The sequence below is a fragment of the Oenanthe melanoleuca genome, chromosome 1A (assembly GCF_029582105.1).
Source record: "Oenanthe melanoleuca isolate GR-GAL-2019-014 chromosome 1A, OMel1.0, whole genome shotgun sequence".
Lineage (NCBI taxonomy): Eukaryota > Metazoa > Chordata > Aves > Passeriformes > Muscicapidae > Oenanthe > Oenanthe melanoleuca.
In genome coordinates, this window is record NC_079334.1 from 21,598,380 (window position 1) to 21,618,415 (window position 20,036).

General features: G+C 50.7%; 1 protein-coding gene across 4 annotated transcripts; it reads right to left on the reverse strand.

Annotated features, from left to right (window-relative positions):
* Positions 1–244: 244 nt before the first annotated feature.
* TMPRSS6 (transmembrane serine protease 6) lies at positions 245–19,833 on the reverse strand. Of its 4 annotated transcripts, none has more exons than XM_056481986.1 (18): positions 19,205–19,833; positions 17,456–17,611; positions 17,139–17,281; positions 15,406–15,473; positions 14,029–14,213; positions 11,335–11,376; positions 10,345–10,549; positions 9,916–10,052; positions 9,598–9,710; positions 9,007–9,116; positions 7,789–7,934; positions 6,811–6,909; positions 4,814–4,927; positions 4,412–4,528; positions 3,512–3,680; positions 2,866–3,137; positions 2,042–2,178; positions 245–1,333 (listed from the first exon to the last, which is right to left on the reverse strand). In XM_056481986.1, the coding sequence occupies exons 2-18, from the start codon at positions 17,601–17,603 to the stop codon at positions 1,175–1,177; spliced, it is 2,364 nt and encodes a 787-aa protein (XP_056337961.1). In that variant the 5' UTR covers positions 17,604–17,611; positions 19,205–19,833; the 3' UTR covers positions 245–1,174. The 4 variants fall into 4 exon arrangements, with proteins under 4 accessions (XP_056337961.1, XP_056337962.1, XP_056337960.1 ...); XM_056481987.1 differs by having other exon boundaries at positions 19,758–19,829; XM_056481985.1 differs by lacking the exon at positions 19,205–19,833 and adding an exon at positions 19,116–19,199.
* Positions 19,834–20,036: the final 203 nt, after the last annotated feature.

Genomic DNA, 20,036 nt, shown 5'->3' on the forward strand with positions numbered 1-20,036 from the left:
TGCTGCATCCCCACTGCAGGCAGCTGGGCTAAAGAGCAGGTTTGCTTATTGGTATCTGCACCTCTAAATCATAACAATAAGTGAGGACCACCTGTCTAGCAAACATATCAACCCCAGGGACCTCTGGGGTTGGGGAGTGGGCAGGAGTGTTGCTGGTTGCCAGTGCCAGGAGTGGAGCTTGGTCAAAAACATACAAAACTCAAGATAATTTTTAGCAGAGTGAGGCAAACTAGAGCCAAAAAAATCCTCAAATTAATTTTATTTCTAATTCCAGAGAGTGGCCAATTATGTACACACACACAGACACACATGCTCACACACACACACACATTTAGTTAAAAAAACCAAACCCGCAGCAGTTGCAGTTTAAACCCTGTGCCCTGAAGGCCTCTCCTTCACCTTCTGGATTACCTGAGATAGGAGATGGAAGAGGTTGAGGGCATTTAGAAGGGCTGAGGGAAGGGATGGGAGTCTGCTCAGGCATTTTCACTGGGGGAAGTGCAGCAGTGGAGGCTGGGTGCTGCTCCAGCGGGAGGCAGGACACGTGCTTGGGGGTGCGATGCTGGACTCATGCCTGGGAGTCAGTGAGACGTGAAGAGTTGCCTGGCTGAGCTGAACAGCACACTGAGCAGCACACGCCAGCTAAGAAAAGAAGCAATTAGGGAGATGGAAGAGGAGGAGTGATGGGAGGGGAAGGGGGATGAAGGATAAGCAGCAGGAAGGAAGAGGGAGGCAGATTGATTTCACAGTTACTGGAATCTCTAACTACATCAGTCACATTTTCTTTCAGCAAATGTTCCAGCATAAGACTGTGGCTGAATCACATGGTTCATGGAAAGTTCAACTCCCCTTATCCCTCTTCTCAGAAACCATCAGCTTGGGACTATTGCTGTGTGTCATGTCATGCCCCCAACTCCCCCACCTGCCTCCCTTCTCCCTGCTTTTGGATGGGTAGTCTAAAAACCCCTTGGGATGCTCCCTGGGAAGCACTAATGGGGAAGAGGGTCTGCCTGCTTTTCTCTACAATCCCTGCAGCAGCCTTTTTTTACCCTGTTCAGAAGAGCATCCTGGGTCTGACAACATCCCACACTCTCTGGGAGGCAAGTGAGCAAGATCAGGAATGAGTGCCATGTGAGTGTAGGTGTGATGGGGAGAAGACAGAGATGCACTTTTCTCAGCTCATGGTTTGGTTCATCCAGCCCAGCACTTGAGTGATCCTGGTGTATACTCCATAGTGATTTGCACGTGCACATCCCATTCCCCAGCTGACCAAACCAGCCAGAAACCATCTGCCACTGGGTTCTTTGCAGGCCAGTGGTCCTCCAGAATCACCCTAGAAAAAAGAAAAGTAGAATGAAGTGATGGTGATCCACGAGCTTCTGCTGCTGCCTGATTATGCTGTCTTTGAGCCCCTGTGTATACAGATTCCTGTATCCCCTCATCTCATGCCTGGGACATCTGCAACCTTCCTTGTACCTTAGGCAGATGTCAAAAATAATCTCCAGTGCAAACATCTGACTCAGTTATTCCTTCATCATGCAAATTCTTCCCCCTTAGGCAAGTCCCAAAAAGCTGATTGTTCTACTGATTCCTCCTGGTCTGTATGGCATTTCCAAATATGTGGCAAGCAAAGAAGCTTGTTGGAATTTTAGTGGATTCTGTGAGGGATGGCAGAGAGGAATTCCTTGAGATTGATAGTAGTGAAGGAACAGACAGGTTACTGTGTATGACAGGTGCTAAAGAGGCTGAGGGTGTAAGAGACTGATGTAGTCACCTGACTTGAAAGTGGGAGGTAGAGTAGAGAATGGGCTGAAATGAGAGAAGGGTAATTTAACTGTATTTGGGTCCTGTCTAAGGCAAGGATGCTGGGAAGAAATGGTCACGAGAGCTGTTGTTGGCCACTTAGATCAGAGGAAGTGCTGGGAAAGTGCCTTTCTCCCTAATTTCAGGCTGTGGATTGCATTTGTGGGACATATATGCACACATATGGGACACATGCCACCTCTGGTAGTCAACCCTGACCCCACAGCTCTTCTGTCACCTGGCAGGCATCCTTCTTGCCCTCGTAGTACCCAGCACACAGCATCCTGGGAGTAATCATGTAGTGATAAGCCTCACTGCAGATGTTCTGCTGGATGAGCTGCACATCCACCTTCTGCAGAACATTGCTGATGTGCCCTGAAAAGTAGAACACCAAAAGTAGCACAGGTGAGCTATAGTGGAACTTCCCCTAGCCCATGCCTACCTCACTGCATGCTGAAACCTGCCATTGAAATTTCTGTTCTGCTCTCCACTGGTATCACAGTCTCTGACTTGCAGCAGAGCACTTTTTTCTGCATGAAAGGCATAAAATTCCCCTTCTTTCCTTTCCCTACAGGGATATGTTGTGGGCATTTCAGCTTTTGGGACAAGGAGTGTTCTGCTTTGGGGAAACCTCTGGGTTGTCAACAACCCCTCCTGGGTTTGTTTCTCACTGAAATGGATTTTAAGCTCTTCTATCTAAGAGTACAAACCAGGAGTGTCCAGCTCTGTATAGTCTCCTGAGTGTTTACAATTAGGAAGCAGCTGGAACCAGACTGTGAGTGGGTGAAAGCACTAAGCTGACCTGAAGGGCTATTCTAATTTTTGGATGAAGAAACACATGCTGTCCCCATACAGATTACCAGACTGCCACGCCTGTCTCTCCACATGAGGTTTCAGGGCACTCAACAGATAACTTTGGTCAAGCTATTACCCAAAATCAGAAGGAGTGAAGGAGGCACAGTGTTTTGGGATGGACAGAAGCTGTTCTGTCTATATCACACCTGAACCTGTGTGTCTGTCTCAGCACTGCTGCAGTAGGCCACCAAGAGAGCTTGAACCTACCACCTTCCTTGAGGGCTCCCCAGCCAGTGATCCAGCAATGAAGGCCAGGCTCAAAGATGTGAGAAGGAGCAGGCAAGCAGATGGGCTGGATTAAGGGTGAGATGATCACAGGATGATCCAGCTGGAGCAGGGCCACATCATAATCATGGCTGTCCTCCTCATAGTAAGGGTGGAGGAAGAGATGGATGACCTTGAAGGACACCTCTGTATGGCCAGTAGCATTTTGCAAGTATTTGCCCAAGTAAACGGTCCAGATGGAGGGGGAGGCCAGCCTGTAGGATGCAGCAGAGGAGCATGGGACCCAGAGGGCACACTTTGCAGGTAATGCTGTCCCCATCCTAGCACAAGCTGGCATCTCCATTGTTGTGACAGTGTGGGGACAGCACAGAGCCAAAACAAAGGTGGAGCTGTGCAGCATCATTGCCCCTCAAAGCTGCTCTGTGAATCCCAGCATTGCCCCTTTTTCCCTGCACACACCCCCAGATAATACTGCATGTGTCCATACCCCTTTCTTCAGTTCCAAGCCATGGAGAAGCATGGAGGGGTGCAGCCGCCCCATGACATTTTCATCAGTCAGGAGAGCCTCCAACCATGCATGATGTGGATAGCAATGCCAATCCTTCTATCCAGCACCTCCCCTGTTTACCTCTCATCCTGGAAGCAGTGTGCGGCTGAGACCACCCAGCGGTCAGCAATGAGCGTTCCCCCACAGATGTGGAGCCCCCGAACTTGCAGGCTGGCCTGCCATGGCCATTCCCCTTCCACAGAATTCATACCACCCACAATCCTGCTGAGAGGGGCTTGCATCCCACAGTCTGAGGAGGAGACACAGCAGGTACTTCAGGGAAGGAAGGGAACATGATATGTTCCTTTCCTTCTCTTCCTTTCCTACTTAGTTGACTGAGGAGTTTGACCTCTAACTGCTTGTCTTACCCAGCTGGCACATGCTTTATGTACCAGCCAGGACAGGTCTAGTGAACACTCCCTCCCAGCATTCCCAACCTCCAGCTGCAGCCTGGGGATGCCTTTGGGGCAGCATGCTGACTGTGCTAACTGCTGCGCTGTCAGGAAACCCTCCTGGTCATTCCCTTTCGCTGCCTACCCAGGCTCCAGAAAAATACAAGTAGGGAAATCAAAACATAAACTCTCTCCCTGCCAGTGGCCATGCAGACACGGGTGATTTTCCTGGCTGGAGCTTTGTACAATGGCATATAAGCTGACACAGTGGTCAAACAGGCAGCCTGTGGTTGAACCTGGCCTGTGAGACATGTCCGACTGGCTTGGTGCCTCTTCCTGAAGGAGGCAGGGAGCAGCTGCCCAAAGAGCAAGGGCCTGCTCACACTCAGCATAGAGCTGGCTTGTTGCTGCTATCCCTGCCACTGCAGGATGGACAGGGACACTGGTACTGTGGGACTGAGGTGGGGAGAAGGTGGTGGAACAAGAAAGGGTGGGTGCTTCTTCTGGGTGGTGGGAGAAAACAGGGCAACTTGCAGCTACATGTCATCCTGAACCTGCCTGGCTGGCTTGTGGCTGATCATTTCCTCACCACAGTGGCTCTCATCAGACAGGTCCTTGCAGTCTGCAGTGGTGTCACACAGGGGGTTAGGTTTCTTCACACAGGTCCCATCTCCACAGCGGTAGGTGAAGGGACCACAGGGGACTCCTGCAAAAAGGAAGGGAAGCCAAGGCTGAGAAAGGGCAGCTGGTTGTAGATGCAGCCTGAAGTCCTTTAAATGAGGAGAAAGGGCAGCAGAGAGCTTGGGGGAACTCCAGAAATGATGACAGGGAATTTCCTGAACAAACAAACAGCTCACAAACATTGTGAGGAGGCTGGGCGAGTTAAGTCCCAGATGGTGCCCTTATGTCACATGTGGGAAGTACTCTACAGGCAGCCTTGGTTGGGACACAGGGGCTGGCATTTGTCACCCCAGCACTGTGCCCTCCCTACCTCCACTGCAGTGCTCCTCATCACTCCCGTTGACACAGTCCAGCTGCTGGTTGCAGACGCTGCTGAACTCGATGCAAGTGCTGTCCTCACGGCACTGGAACTTTGCAGGGCACACTGCACAGGGGTTGGGAATGAGGCATGTGAGACAAGGTGTGAGGTGAGGGTCATAAGCCCTGCAGTCTGTTCAGCCTCTTCCCCCACCTGTGCAGCTTTTGCCTGATCTGCACTGTAGGTGTGCCTGCACCCTGTCTTGTACTTTGCTGTTGCTGACTTAACTTTTCTTGTTTTGGCCTCAGACCTGTGGCAATGCTGTGTACGTGCCTTGAGGTCCATGGACTCCTCAGTGAGCACCACCACTCCCGGTCTGCTTGCCTTGTTAGGGGTTTGTGGGACTGCATCCTGTCTGGTGAGGTCACTGTTCCTCCTGCCTTGCTGTCAACCCCAGCTCATGGGTCACTGTTTCATACAGACCAGCACTTCCCCTTGCAGCAGAGTCCTGCACAACAAAGGACCCACAATATCTATGAGTTCTGGTGGACACTGGAGGATGGAGATGGGTCTAAGCTGCCTGCCCACCACAGAGTTTGACTTCTGTTCACAGCTTTCCATAGCAGGAACTTGTTCTGTTTGTGTGTACCATTTTCTTACTGCAGTGACTATAATTTCTTCATTAATAGCATGAAGCTTCTAGGTGACTAAAGGCATGTGAAGGTCTGAGACAACTTGAACTTTGATTTTAAAGACAGTGATTGTTCCAAACCAACATGGAGTGAATAATCAGAGATGCACTAGTGGCAAGAGTATAAGAAAAGGATGGAAACCATAATGTTTCTATTTTACTTTTCAAATATAAAGCAATGTTGGAAAACACTGGGAAAGTGTGCGGCTTCTGTCAGTCTTGGTCTGTGTCAACCTGTGGAACTGAATGACATGATAAAACCCTGGGGCCAAAGAGATACTGGGATTCAATAAAGGATTAGATATTCATAAGGATGCAAATGTATCCATGTCTACAGGAGGGAAGCATGCAAACCCTGATGTGAGGCACCTGGATGATGGGACAGAGCACATTGTCAGCAACACTGCAGACAATACAAAACCCAACTTGTGTGAGCTCTCACATTTCTAGCACTGAATTAAAGCTTTCTTAGAAAGATTTCTCCTTCCTTTGGCTTTAGACTTTTCCTACACCTTCATCTGAATCTTTCAAAAACTGGCCATTCTCTAGTGGTTCAGGGCTCTTTTTCTGTGAACAAAACATCTGTAGGAAACAACTGATGAAAAGTTAGTGGTGGCAGCAATATGATGAGCCCCCCCATCACACCAGAGATGAGAGAATAGATGAATTAGGTGCCATGTCTAAGAATGAATTGCTATTCCTATGAGAATGGGGCTCTGCAGGAGTTCTGAGATGCTAAGGATGGAGCCTGCACCAACTGTTTTGGCATGAAGAACTGGTTGAGGCTGGTCAAGGACTTTGATGCTCCCAAACTGGGGCAAAATATGTGAGTGAGGATCTGTACAGATGAAGCATCACAAATGGCCTGAGGGGAAAGAGGAGAGAGAAGGGCAGCACGTGGGCTTGGGGAAGTGTGAGCAGGGAGGGGGATGCCGAGTGGTGTTACAGCAGAGGGGGCTGTAGGCCAGGGCTGAGCTTGGTTGTAGAGGATGGGTGGGAGGAAAGCAGGACAAGGTGGGGGACAGCTGGGGTAGGGGGCCTCTTTCAGTCTGCCTGGTGCTCTTGGCTACTAGGGGACTCCCCTGGGAAGGCTGTGCTGTGACAGGAGCCAGAAGCATTACTGTTCTTTCCAGAGCAGACTAAAAGCCATTCAGCCGTGGGATGAGACTTTTAAGGGTGCAGAGGTTTAAGCTCCTGAAGTTGAGGTACAAGGCTGTGCCTTGGCCAACTAAATCCTCACTATCTCTCCCTACTTCAGAGGAGCAAGGGGCTGTGTCTTGCTGAGAATGGAGACCAGCAGGGAGAAGAAATGACTCACCACAGTTTCTCTCATCCAGCCCATTGGGGCAATCTTTGATCCCATCACAGGCTGGGACACACAAACCGTTCACCGAACACAGAAACTCCCCAGGACAGGCTGTGAAACCAAGAGAGAGTAATCAGTCCCCAGTGACTGGAAACCTCCTGGCAGCAAAGCACCATGCCTTGAAATGGTGGAACTGCACACCCTCCTGACCACAGAAGCGCTGGCAGTGCTCACTACACTCCCCAAAATCTGCACTTAACAGGGCACATGGAGCCAGGGAAAAGAGATCTTTCCCTGTTTTGCCTTGTACAGTGGGCAATATCCAGGGCAGCCACCTGTCTGGCACACCATACGTTGGGATCTCTGCTGTTTCATGTCTCCTGAATGCCATGGGAAAGCTGAAACAGGCTCTTTGGAATTCTCATCAAAACCTACGTGGGACCTTGAAGGGGTTGTTGTTAGACACGTTGACAGGTGCACATATTCAGGGACTGGTGTGCTTTACTGGCACCCTTTAGGAGGGAGATGGTGAAACCTTGGGAAGACAGACTGTGGGTGGCATTTGCATATGTGTGTATTTGCGTGCGGTTTTATTTATGTCGTGTTTGCACGGATTCCAAGGTGAGCAGGAAGCAGCTCTAAGAGATCTTGTAATCAAAACAAATGTTGCTTCGAGCAGGGGTGCTGTCTCATTGAATTCCTGAGGCTAGTCTGTGATGTTGACACGAGGGTAAGATTTTGGGCAATTTTGTAACCTTGGGTTTTGTTGCGTGGATGCTCTGGCCACAAGAGGCAGGGCCACATGTGCGGAAGCAGCTTGGCACAAAATTGCCTTTTCTTTTTGGTGCATCACTGATTTCTGAGCATCTTCCTCAAGGGTGGATGGCACCCAGGGCTCCCAGGCTGTGCCTGCTGTTTCTCCCAGCCCAAGCCGAGTGCAGAGGGGCTGCTGGTTCCCCCACCAAGGAGCAGGGAAGTGCCAAAGCTTACGGTCAGACTGCTTGTAGAGGCTGTAAGCTGCCTGTACACCAGGGCCAGTTAAGGAGATCTGAGAGGTGAAGGTGATGGTGATGTCAGCAGAAGATGTGGCTGGGATCCTCTCAGCATAGGCTTGCAGGGTCCTCAGGCCACACAGCCTAGGGGCAAGCACAGGAGAGGAGGATTGGACAGGGAGGCAGGAGACAAGGCAGGGCAAGGGGGCTCTCTGGGGCTGGGGTGGGAAGGGGGTCACACAGTCTGGGTGCTCTGGGTGAACCAGGATTACAAAATGCCTTCTGTGTGCATGAGATACAGAGTCCAGAGGGACCCTCCTATGTCTGGAATTTTCCACTTTCTGGCAGGCACTGAGATCAGGCCATGCAAAGCAGTTCAGTTCTTATAGTGTAAGAAGATTCTCCTTCATCATCTCCCTGGAAAAACCATGCTGTAGAAACTGTGGCACTGACTGCTTTAGATAGGAAGGCAGGGAGAGAAAAAGTAGAAATTCTATGCTAGAGTAGCACAACTTCTGGATCAGATATTTCATAGGAAGACAAGTTATCTCTGCAGGAACCATGGAGAAGGCACTAATGAGGTGGGTTGGGGGAGGTTTTGGAGGGAAATAGGCAAATTTGCAATAAGTGGGAGGAAAACCAAAAGCTGTAGGTCCATCTATCTCAGAGCCTGCTTTGAGGAGATGGGAGCACAACAGGTCTCCATCCTTCACACCTGGGCAGTGGTGAGCAATAGCCCCAGCTACAAACAGATGGTAATTGTGAGGAGTCCTGCAGGGGAAGTGGCTGAAGTCAAAGCAGGAGGATATGGAGCTAAGGGGAAGATCTGTATGGAGGTGGATGCAAGGCAATGGCACACACAGATAATATTGCAGAGGTGGTGACAGGCAGATTTGCAAACACAGGAGACGTGGGAGGACACCAAGGTTACACACACAGGAGAAAGCTAAGAAGCCTGATGCAAACAGCAAGACAGAGAAAGCAGGTTGGTAGCTCGAAGCAAATCTGTGAGAAATGTGTTCACTGGGGAGAGAGTGAACAAGACAAGCAGAAAAGGAGGAGGCAGCAGCACAAAGAGTGGTCACTGAGTGTAGCTCAGTGTGTGGCTCCTTCCTCAGCTATGGTGGCTGAAGTGAGCAGGGAACCTGCAGAGGTTTAATCCCAGTTTTATCCCAGGTGGGAAGTGAGAGACAGAAACCAGGACCCCACCACACACCTTCTGTTTTGGATTATCCACTGGCCTTGGGTGCAGGGCAGGTCGTGCTTCTGCCTGCTGAGTGCATAGGCATCAAACCAGAGGGTGACCCCGTAGTCGAGGGATGGGACCTGCAGACAAGGGGGTGCAGAGCAGAGGGCAGATGGCTCCTGGGAGTGCTACAGCACACTCCATAAGCCAGAAATGAGCAGAGCAACTGTGAAGGCCAGACATGTCAGGCCACACTGCAGGTGAGAAGGCAGCACCCCCTAAACTGGAGCCATGCCACAGCCTAGGGTGTCAAAACCTGGAAACTTTCATCAATTCCTATCAATCTGGTTCTGTGTTGAAGAACTCCTCTGAAAATCAGATTTCAGATTCCACCTCAACTATGGCATCTCTGTCTCAGTATGCAATATTAGACTTCTTCCCCTTCAGGAACACTCCTTATGTGGAGGCTGGGCAGGCTGTCACCCTCTTCTTGCTTCTCCTGATGATCTGACTAAGAGCCCTGGCTGTGTGTCTACACAGCCACACAGTGTGTGTCTAGAACCTGGGAGTGCTGCCCAGGTTTTGAGGACAGGGTGGCTGCTCCTTGGAGCTGGCTCTTACCATCATGTGCCAGGTGCACTGCGTGTTGGGCGAGTAGTAGCTGGGGTAGTGTGGGGTGCCGATCTTCCCCTGCAGCTCCAGGCTCTCCTGCAGGGTTATGTTCACCTCACAAGCTGTAAATACAGACATTCAGAGCCCTGCCCTCTGTCAGCTCAGCCTCAGCCCGGGGAGGCCACGGAACCTGCATTTTACTGACCACCTTTGCAATCAGAATGAATTCTGTTCCTAACAGGGATGCAGGACCTCTAGGAGCTGTGATGCTGTAGGAGAAAACCCATCTCCCTGTGACTATAGCCACTCTCCTCCAGCCTTCCTCACCTTCAAGGGCCACTGCCTGTGCTGAAAGGATGAAGGGGTCATAGTAGCTGTACATGGCTTTCTTCCACACAATGGACATGACAGGGCCAGATGAAAGGATTTCCACAATGGGCTCCTGCCGGCTGCAGCCGTAGATCCTCAAGGGAAAGAGATAAAAGGATTGAAGCAAGCAATGAGCAAATGAAGGAGAAGAATGAGAGAGACAATGGATGTCAGTGTCATCCACACACAGCAGTTGTAAGGCACCAACTGAACCAAACAAGAGCGACAGCTCCTGCAGCATGGTGGTGTGAGACACACGCACACCAGTGACTTGGCAGCTTGTACACCAAGGAGAACCCCCTCTGATGGCACCTTCCCCTGCTGTGGTGTGTGCTGCCATCCTGCCTGTCCTCCCCACCGTGCTGTCCCTGCTCAGGAGCTACCTACGAGGTGATGAGGTGTTTCTCCAGGGGCCCGGCTGCGTCGTACATGGCCAGGCGGTCCCTGCAGTCAGGCAGAGTCCACTCCAGCCTCAGCTTGATCATGTAGCCCTTGAGGCCATGCAGGTGCCAGAGACAGCTGGAGGCCAGGTAGTCAGGGCCCTCCAGCCTTAGGATGTCATCCTCCTGGACGTAGCTGTACCTGTAGCAACCTGAAACAGACGTGGTGGTAAGAGAATTTAAGACATGGCATTGTCACTTTTTCAGCCCTTTTTCAGGGTAAGGCTGACTCATCCCAATGGTCTCAGTTTACTTTTACGTATGTTGTGGTGGCACTGATCCTTTTGTACCATTGCCCCAGTTTCTCTGAGCAGCACAGCACAGTTATCTTCCACTAGCTTTATTTACTTTTTCACCTCTTTCTCCTCCCAGCCCCATATTCTTCCTGGTTTTAGATCTCCCTCATCTGAATTCCAGGTTTCAGAAGACTTTCACACCAGGATTTTTGAGTAAATATCAGCTTAAAGGTGAGCTTCTAATAGCATACCTAATGCAAGCTGCCAGACAGAGAACTTACAAAACTGCCTGAAATTACTGAAAGCATCTTCAAACATTGCCAAGACAACAGACTCCTAAATGAGGCACATCCAGTGCAGAGCCACACAGGAAACCCCCACCCTAGCCAGCAGCATTGCATGGGGTGTGGAATCAGCACTGTGGTACCAGTACACCCAGCTATTTCACAGTTCCCATCAGGACCAGGACAAGCCTGAGGTGGCTGCATTGCCCCTGGCAGCTGGAATCTCTGCCCAGAGCCATTCCAGTACATAGAGTCATGTAGTTTGGATCTGGCCAAGCAGCAGCACCGCTGCTCCCTGGTTCCTACTCTCCCCTTCCCAGGATTTACAACTCCAGGAGGCCAACAAGATTTCTGTTCCCAGTGAAAATCCCTCCCCATAAAGTCATGAACTCAAAAGGAAAGGAGAATGTAGCCTACCCAAAGTGGATTTCAGCACTACTATGTCTTTCACAGTGGATTCTGTTAGAAAGAAAATATATAAAGGAACATAAACAAAAATATAAAGTGGATTTGAAAAAAAAGATAATCTGATAACCTATGATAGGTGAGGACTCCCTTCCTTCCTTGTGTAACTAGCTCACACCTTCAGCATGGAGCATGAGCACGGTACCTCTCTGTCTGCTCTCAGGGGCATGTTTCAGTCATGCATTCCCCAACCCATCTCTCCGGGAAATTTCTCTGCCCCTGACCCAAATCCAACAGCCCTAATTCCTGCTTTCTATCCTCCCAGAGACTTCTCTTCTTTTTTTTCCTTGCCATTTTGGTGTACCTGTCCAGGACCTCTTCCCAGCCCCACTTCCCAGAGCCTTCACCAGCTGCTGTCCCATTTTAAAGAATACCCAATCAAGCATATGAGAGTCACTGAGGGTGGAGAAGGAGTTCTCTTTTGATGACCACTGTGCAATGAGCTACTCAACATCCTTACAGAGAAGGGAGTTGCAGAGAAAGTGACCAGCAGGGGATACAAATCTGTGCAAAACAGTCACAGGGTGGATAACACTTTAAGAGAGCTGGGCTTTTCTCCAGCCTCCCAGCTGAACTGGAATCAACCAGGGATCAGGTGCTACTGGGAAAAATTGCCAAAATAAAAGGCACTGTGAGGTCAGCTGGGTGTGAGGATTGTTATTGCCTAGGTCAGGGCTTTGGTTTTCTGTGGCTTCTAAGCAAATCTGTGGGGAGAGATGAGTGGTTTTGTCATGGCAAAAGCAGTTGTTGTGGAAAACAGGATCCTGCAGGCATAAGGCAGGCTCCTAGCTGAGCTCCTGTCCTGTAGGGAATAGTCTGTGCAGAGCTGGTAGTAAGCACTCTTTTATCTGAAGGTAATAAAACCGAGTTCCTGCAGGGAACAGGAAGTCCTAAAAGATTTTTTGGGAAGGGGGAAGGTGGTGTACTGGGTGAGTGTGGCTGATAGCAAAAATAAAGCACTGGAGAGGTTGGAGATGTTCCTGTACTGGTCTGGAACTGCTGCTGGTTTGCAGCTCTGTGTGTCAAGGCAGAGGGAACCTTTAGAGATGGTAAGAGTCTGTCAGAAAGCAATGAATGCTAATGACCTGCTGTTAGCTGGCTGTTTTTACACTCTAACTCTGCAGGGCCAATGAATCCAGAGGTTAAGTCACTTGGCTCAGCAGTGTAAGAAATTTCTGGCTTTTATCTCAGTTATCAGTTATTCTGACTGGAGAGGGAAAGGACTAGGGAAAGCAGAAGGAGATGGATAAACTACAAATGGTGTGTTAAGTCCAAAACAGAAAGAAGTGTGGTCTGCTGAAATGAATAAGACAGTGAAAAAGATGCAAAGCAAATAAGAGGGAACTGGGAACAGCTAAAATTATGGCACCATCATTTTAATCTGTTTATGAATTGCATTATGAAGTGAGCAAATAAAAGGAGAATACTAGATGGGCTGGCTTGGAAGGATTTGGCATATTTCCTTGTGATGTCTTTGCTAAGAAAGTTCATTTAAATTGGCTTAGCATAGGATGTGGTATGCTGGAAACAAACCATAAGTAGAAGTAAGGAACTAATAGTAACTGTGGGAGGGGATGTCTTGATGAGATGCTAATGCAGCTTCTGACTAAGACCTTAGAATGATGGTCTGGGTGAGGGAGTGAAAGTCATTTAGAGGAAATCGAATTTTCTTTACAGGCACCAAAAAATGACCGACAAAACAGCTGGGATGTGGGGGTAAAAGTTAAAGAAAGTATGGGTAGGATATGATAAAAGAAGCTTCATACTAAAATAATGCAAGATAGCATGCCTGGGGAAAAAAAACCCAACAAAACCAAACCAAAACAACAACAACAAAAAAAACCAAACCAAAAAACCAAAAACCAAAGAAACGACTTGGAGATTTAACATCTCATGGGAAGAAGAAACTTGGAAATAGGAATCCCAAGAGGAAAGAAAAAACACAATGTATTTTAAAATCTGTGAGATTTGGAACTCTGTAAGAGGGATCAGACTAGGCTGACAAGTTAAGCCTCATTGCAAAGATCAAACATAAATTCAATAAGACTTGTATGCATTGACTATATACACATCACTATTCCCTTTCCTAACATCTACTCTGGAGCAGTTTTATATGGGTGGCTTTTTAAACAGCCTGTGACCTTCACTGTGAGCAACAATAAATAATCCTTAAAATCACTGAGGTGACAATGATGCTTTGTCTCAGAGGAAGACTTAGTGGTGACTCAGATATGTTGGTTTTGTTGTCTCTATCAAATAGTCTGGAATAATCTCCCAAAGGAATGTAGGAAACCTAAATGCTTGGTATTTTCAAGCTGAGCTGATCAAAGTCATGACCTGTCGAAGATGTTGCTCTACAGAAGCCAAAGTTGATGGGTGAGGAAAGAATCACCTATCTGATTGTGGTCAGGTACATCCCCAATAATTTTAATCCTTCAAATGAAAGGATTTTTTTTATTAATCAAACTTCAGTTCTTCTCTATCAGGAAAAAATATGCATAATAGTATATCCTGATCCTTACTATTTCCCTCATCCTCTTCAGGTTTCCTCTGTCTGCTTCAATAGACTCCTGGCCTTTTCTCCCAGCCTTCCACATTGTGGAGCATTTCTGACTGCCCAGCCACAGCTGAGCAGCTGGTACTCACCCAGGAGAACCAGAGAGTCTGGGTTGACCCTGTACTCTCTCTGGTAGGACAGGCTGCCCGAGCTGTTGAAGCTGGTGGAGAGCTCCTGGTGCAGCACCGTGTTTACCCTCTCAGCAGTTGCCTCCTTCTGCTGACTCTCAGGGATTTGGAGGGTGAACCAGAAGAAGAAGGTCAGAGCTCCCTCCCTAACAGAGAAATAGCATGTAAAATATTCTTGCTCTTCATCACCAGAATTGCTGGAGAGACAAACCCTGGAGAATCACCCTCCCCACTATTTTTCCACAAATCAGATGTATCTCTGTAGATTTTCCAGCTCTGCTGCTGTAACCCAGAGAAACCTCTCTGAGTGGGGCAGGAGAGCTGCATTATCCATGGTGTGAGTCAGTGCTTTGTGGGAAGAAGCCTTTCCATGCCATCTGGCTTTAGTGAAGACCATATGAGCTCAAATTAATGCGATAATTAATCAAGACTAGTCTAATGAGTAGTTTCATTTCAGGTAGAAATGACCTTTGGGTACTACTGACCAGGAGTTGAGAAGAGGAGCTCAAGACTTCACTGTCTCATCTCTCAGTGGTGACAAGTAGATGATTTATGACCAAGTACCTTCCACAACCCATTAATGCTGGGCAGGCTAAAGCTGCAGGAGACAGTGCCTGGGAAAGTTCTGTTCAACCAGCTGGCAGAGAAAATTGGCTGGGGGAGGGCAAGGAGATTTTGAAACACATCTTTGTTCAGTAAAAGGCTAGAGGAAGATGTGCAAGTGAAGCTTTTCTTTCCCCAGTTAAAAATGGAATTGCATCGAAGTTGGAATGTTCCTTAGGTGAAGGACAAATGTAGGGGTGAGGTTTTCCATAGAAAAAAGATCAGAAACAAATGACCATTCAGTCATTATTTCTGAAATTATTCAGAAATTATTTCTGCTGTCCTGTTCTGAATTTATGACCTGCAAAGCTGCAGTCCCACATCTGTCCCATCCCACTGCTATCCTGCTCCCAGGTGGTCCAGGCTTCTTGGCGGGAATAACTTTTCCATGCTGCATTCTGGCCTCTCCCTTCTGGTGCCTAGAGTCAGGCCATAAAATAACTTTCTCAAATTAGAAAAATTAATTTCCAGCTGCCTAGTTTCTAATGACAATGCCAAGACATATTTTTTTTTTTTTACTCTCTTGAACTTTTGCCTCTCTGAAAAATTCCTCAGTTTTGGCTTTTTATTATGACCTGAGATGAACAGAAACATCAAAATATCCCCAGCTCAGTTATGCTGGAACCATTCTGAACCTGAACTGTCCTGAAGTTTGTCATGGGCAGATTTCAGTGAAACCAGAGTACAATTTAGCTTTACACAGGAATAAGCAAATATGCTGCTGGTGCTACTCACCCAAAGGCATACACCGTGCTGGAGTTGTAGTACCGACCCAGCTCTGTGGCATGAATCAGCTCCTTCAGCTGCAATGAGAGCATTGTCTGATAACTGCAGTGCAATGTTACTGTGCCTGATCCCACCTCTCATCCCACTCGCTGTACAGTCCCACCAAGCCTTCCTTGGATGGGGGTGCCTGACCATCCTCATTCTGCTCCCTGAGCAGCCTCGGGGCTGGCTCTGCCCATGGGGCTGCCCTCACCATGCCCATGGGGCTGCCCTCACCATGCTCTGGAGCTGCCCTCACCATGCCCATGGGGCTGCCCTCACCATGCTCATGGAGCTGCCCTCACCATGCTCTGGAGCTGCCCTCACCATGCCCATGGGGCTGCCCTCACCATGCTCATGGAGCTGCCCTCACCATGCTCATGGGGCTGCCCTCTCCATGGCCATGGTGCTGCCCTCACCATGCTCATGGAGCTGCCATCTCCATGCTCATGGGGCTGCCCTCTCCATGCTCATGGGGCTGCCCTCACCATGCTCATGGGGCTGCCCTCTCCATGCTCATGGGGCTGCCCTCTCCATGCCCATAGAGATGCCCTCACCATGCTCGTGGGGCTGCCCTCACCATGCCCATGGGGCTGCCCTCACCATGCTCATAGGGCTGCCCTCACCATGCTCTGGAGCTGCCCTCACCATGCCCATGGGGCTGCCCTCACCATGCTCATAGGGCTGCCCTCACCATGCTCTGGAGCTGCCCTCACCATGCTCATGGAGCTGCCCTCACCATGCTCATGGGGCTGCCCTCACCATGCTCATGGAGCTGCCCTCTCCATGCTCATGGAGCTGCCCTCACCATGCCCATAGAGCTGCCCTCACCATGCTCATGGGGCTGCTCTCACCATGCTCATGGAGCTGCCCTCTCCATAGCCATGGGGCTGCCCTCACCATGCTCATGGAGCTGCCCTCTCCATAGCCATGGGGCTGCCCTCACCATGCTCAAAGAGCTGCCCTCATCATGCTCATGGAGCTGCCCTCACCATGCTCATGGAGCTGCCCTCTCCATGCTCATGGAGCTGCCCTCACCATGCTCATGGGGCTGCCCTCACCATGCTCGTGGGGCTGCTCTCTCCATGCTCGTGGGGCTGCTCTCACCATGCTCATGGAGCTGCCCTCACCATGCTCATGGGGCTGCCCTCACCATGCTCTGGAGCTGCCCTCACCATGCTCATGGAGCTGCCCTCTCCATGGCCATGGAGCTGCCCTCACCATGCCCATGGAGCTGCCCTCTCCATGCTCATGGGGCTGCCCTCTCCATGCTCATGGAGCTGCCCTCACCATGCCCATGGGGCTGCCCTCTCCATGCTCATGGGGCTGCCCTCACCATGCCCATGGGGCTGCCCTCACCATGCTCATGGGGCTGCCCTCACCATGCTCATAGGGCTGCCCTCACCATGCTCATGGAGCTGCCCTCACCATGCTCATGGAGCTGCCCTCACCATGCCCATGGGGCTGCCCTCACCATGCTCATGGTTCTGCCCTCACCATGCCCATGGGGCTGCCCTCACCATGCTCATGGTTCTGCCCTCACCATGCCCATGGGGCTGCCCTCTCCATGCTCTGGAGCTGCCCTCACCATGCCCATGGGGCTGCCCTCACCATGCCCATGGGGCTGCCCTCACCATGCTCATGGGGCTGCCCTCACCATGCTCATGGAGCTGCCCTCTCCATGCTCATGGGGCTGCCCTCACCATGCTCTGGAGCTTGGCTGACTCCACCCAGAAGGCTCTGGACTCCACGTGCCCCAGGTCCGGGGAGTACCGGCGGTTCAGGACCTGCAGGCTGCCACAGTAAAACTGCAGGATGGATGGCTCCAGGTGCCATGGTCTGTAGTCTGCCAAAGAAAAGACACCCCTGGGTTACCTCAGTGATAGTAGGAAAGAGGGGCTTACCCCTGTGTGGCTGCCTAAAGACCACCCAGAGTCACAGATGTGCTTTGGGCTGGGCATTGCTTTGACTACCCCCCCCTCCACCTCCTGCTGGGGGGAACAAACAAGTAAATTTTTACCTAGGAAATACCAGGTTGCTGCAGCAGCTCCAGCCAGCACAAGAAAGGCTATCCCAAGGGGCAGGTAGCGGAGGCAGCGACGTGAGTTAGTCTCTGATTTGTCGTTTGAGAGGGAGCTGGAGTCTTCCTCCTGTTCCTCGGCCTCCATCAGGGTGTCTGGTGACACAGCATGCCAGGGTCAGGCTGGTTTTTCTGTTTCCCTTTACACCCTCTCTGAAGGTGTTATGGCAAATCTGTCCTCCTCTCCCAGGATCTATGGCCCCAAGAGATTACTGTGCAAATCATCAAAGACTTTGCTCAAAGCAAATGTGGATAAAACTGCTGAATCAGTGGGAGACAGGCTTCCAGGACACTGTCCTGTCTACATCTCTGGTAATCCCTTGGTTTTCAAAGGCATTCCCTGGGTTTTGCTTCTGTAAAAACTGCAAATCAGCACAATAATGAGTTTATCTGAATATAAAAGTGTTGTCCTCTCAGGCTGGGAATTGTTTCAAAACCGGTATTTCATTGATCTAGAAATCAATGCAGAAGAAAATCGGTGACCTGAAATGTGAGCAGAAGTTGCACAAAGCAGCCACTGCCTGGGAACCTGAGGTTACACTTTGCCTGCTGTGCCATTTTTATCTCGATCCCTAAAAGTAAGCAAACATTGCCATTCCCACCAGGCCGTGTGCTCCCAGGCAAAGCCAGTGCTGGCACTGGCTCAATAGCTGAGCTAATGAGAAGAGAGCACCTGAGTAATGCTCAGCCCTTCACCACCACCTGCTTGTGCCAAGACTCCTTCTGTCTTCCTTTGCCCCTCATCTCCCCCAAGCTGCTCCTTTTGCTTCTTCCTGGCTGCTTCCCTTCTGTCAGCCCCACGCTCTGAGGGTAAGAACCATCACCCCAGAGAGCCACATTAACACTGGCTTTGTCCCTCTCTTTCCTCCTGCTTTCCTCTGCCACCACGTAGTGCATGCCTGCCCACAAAGCTTTTCTATGTTTCTGCAGCTGGAGAAGAAAGGGATGTGAATGCATCTGCATGGCAGAGCACAGAGGACCTGTGGAATGCTTGTGTCCTGTCTGTGAGATGTCTCTGTTCCCAGTGGTGTGTGTGAACATGGACCTGTGCATGGGAGGGACTTGCTGCAGCTGAGGGAAGAGGTGGCTGTGGCCTCATGCACATTTTAGCCCATGTGGGTGCCACTGGGCACCACTGATAAGGGTGAGTGGGTTTTTCAGCCTCTTCCCCCCAGCCAGAGAGCCTCAAGCCCTCCAGGCTGCCTCCCAACACATTTGTAGAATGCAAGCACCAGGCCACTCACTCCAGAGCATTAAACCCAGCCTGGTGGGCATCCCCACTGGGACAAGCAGTCACACATCCTCTGCTCCAACACACCCTTCCAGAGAGGCAGGCCCAGCACAGACTGCCCTCCCTGGCTCCTTGTGGGGCACCTTTCGGTGCAATCCCTGGGAAGGATCTCCCCAAGGAGCCACGCTGGGTAGTACAGGAGAGCAAGGGTGCTTCTCCATTCCTACAGCATCCCCACAGAAACAGCAGGCATAAGCACACAGCCACAGATGGAGGGGCAGAGAGGGAGGGCAGGAAGCAGCAGAAGAGCCTCTTTGTTAGTAGATTTGATGGCAGGCACTGGGGTTTCCCCCAGAGCTGCAGACCTACCTCTAGAGCCTGCTGCTGCCTGTGAGACCTGGCCCACACCCCAACTCACACCTGCAGGGAGCGGGGCAGGAAGCAGGACATCTATTTACCCAGCTCAAGGTCTCCTCAGTGATCGATAGCCTGATGCCATGTCCCTCCAGCTCGGCCTTTGTCCTGCACCATCCTGCTGCAGCGGGTCGGCGCACCCCGCACAACCCTCTTAGATGGCGGGTTTGGAGGCTCAAAGCAGGAGATCTGCAGGCTGAGCAGGGGAAATCCAGAAAAAGTGAGGGTGGGAGGATGTCCAGCTGTGCAGAGAAGAGCAGTCCAGGAGGCTGGTGCAGACTGCTTAGGCTGTCTGCCTCGGGGGACAGGGAGTTGCTGAGCGACTGCTGCGTTTCTCAGGCACCCTCCTTGGTCCCACTGCTCCCCGGCACAGGGATGGAGCAGATGCTGGCTGGCAGGGGTGGATGGCTGGAAGGAGGGAAGGCAGCAGCAGAGAGCAGGTCTGGTTCCCGCAGTGCTCATGCAGATGAAAGCAGAGTTCCTCTCAGTGCCAGCCTCAGAGACTCCCTCTTGTCTTCTTGCACTTCTCGCTGCCCGGTCTCCTGACACTGGGCTCCCCAGCTCAGCTGCACCACCCCTCACACCTCCCTGCAGCACCTGCTGCTCTTCCAGCCCCAGGTCCTCCTCAGCCACTTTTCCTACACAACCTTCTGCTTACAGTCCTGCAGGTCTGTATGTGCCCCTCTGCAGCTAGAGCAGAGTAAACAGAGTTTTTCTGTCAATAAATGGGTGACTCCTGACCCAGGGCTGAGCTCCAGCCAGTGACATCGACATGGGGTTGAGCTTATTTGGGCCAGGGCTTACTTGGGCTCATTTTGGCAGCTGGGCAGGGGTAGATATTTTTTGTCTCTGTCGCTGGACCAGGTTTAGTCTGGG

Excerpts from the sequence above, each read along its gene's own strand:
- TMPRSS6 (XM_056481986.1), bottom strand. The coding sequence starts at position 17,603 with ATGGAGGCCGAGGAACAGGAGGAAGACTCCAGCTCCCTCTCAAACGAC. Across the intron at positions 15,474-17,138 it reads CAGCCAAGCTCCAGAGCATG|CTGAAGGAGCTGATTCATGC; the intron begins GTGAGGGCAGCC and ends CTCTCATTGCAG. Across the intron at positions 11,377-14,028 it reads AGACTCTCTGGTTCTCCTGG|AATCCACTGTGAAAGACATA; the intron begins GTGAGTACCAGC and ends TCTTTCTAACAG.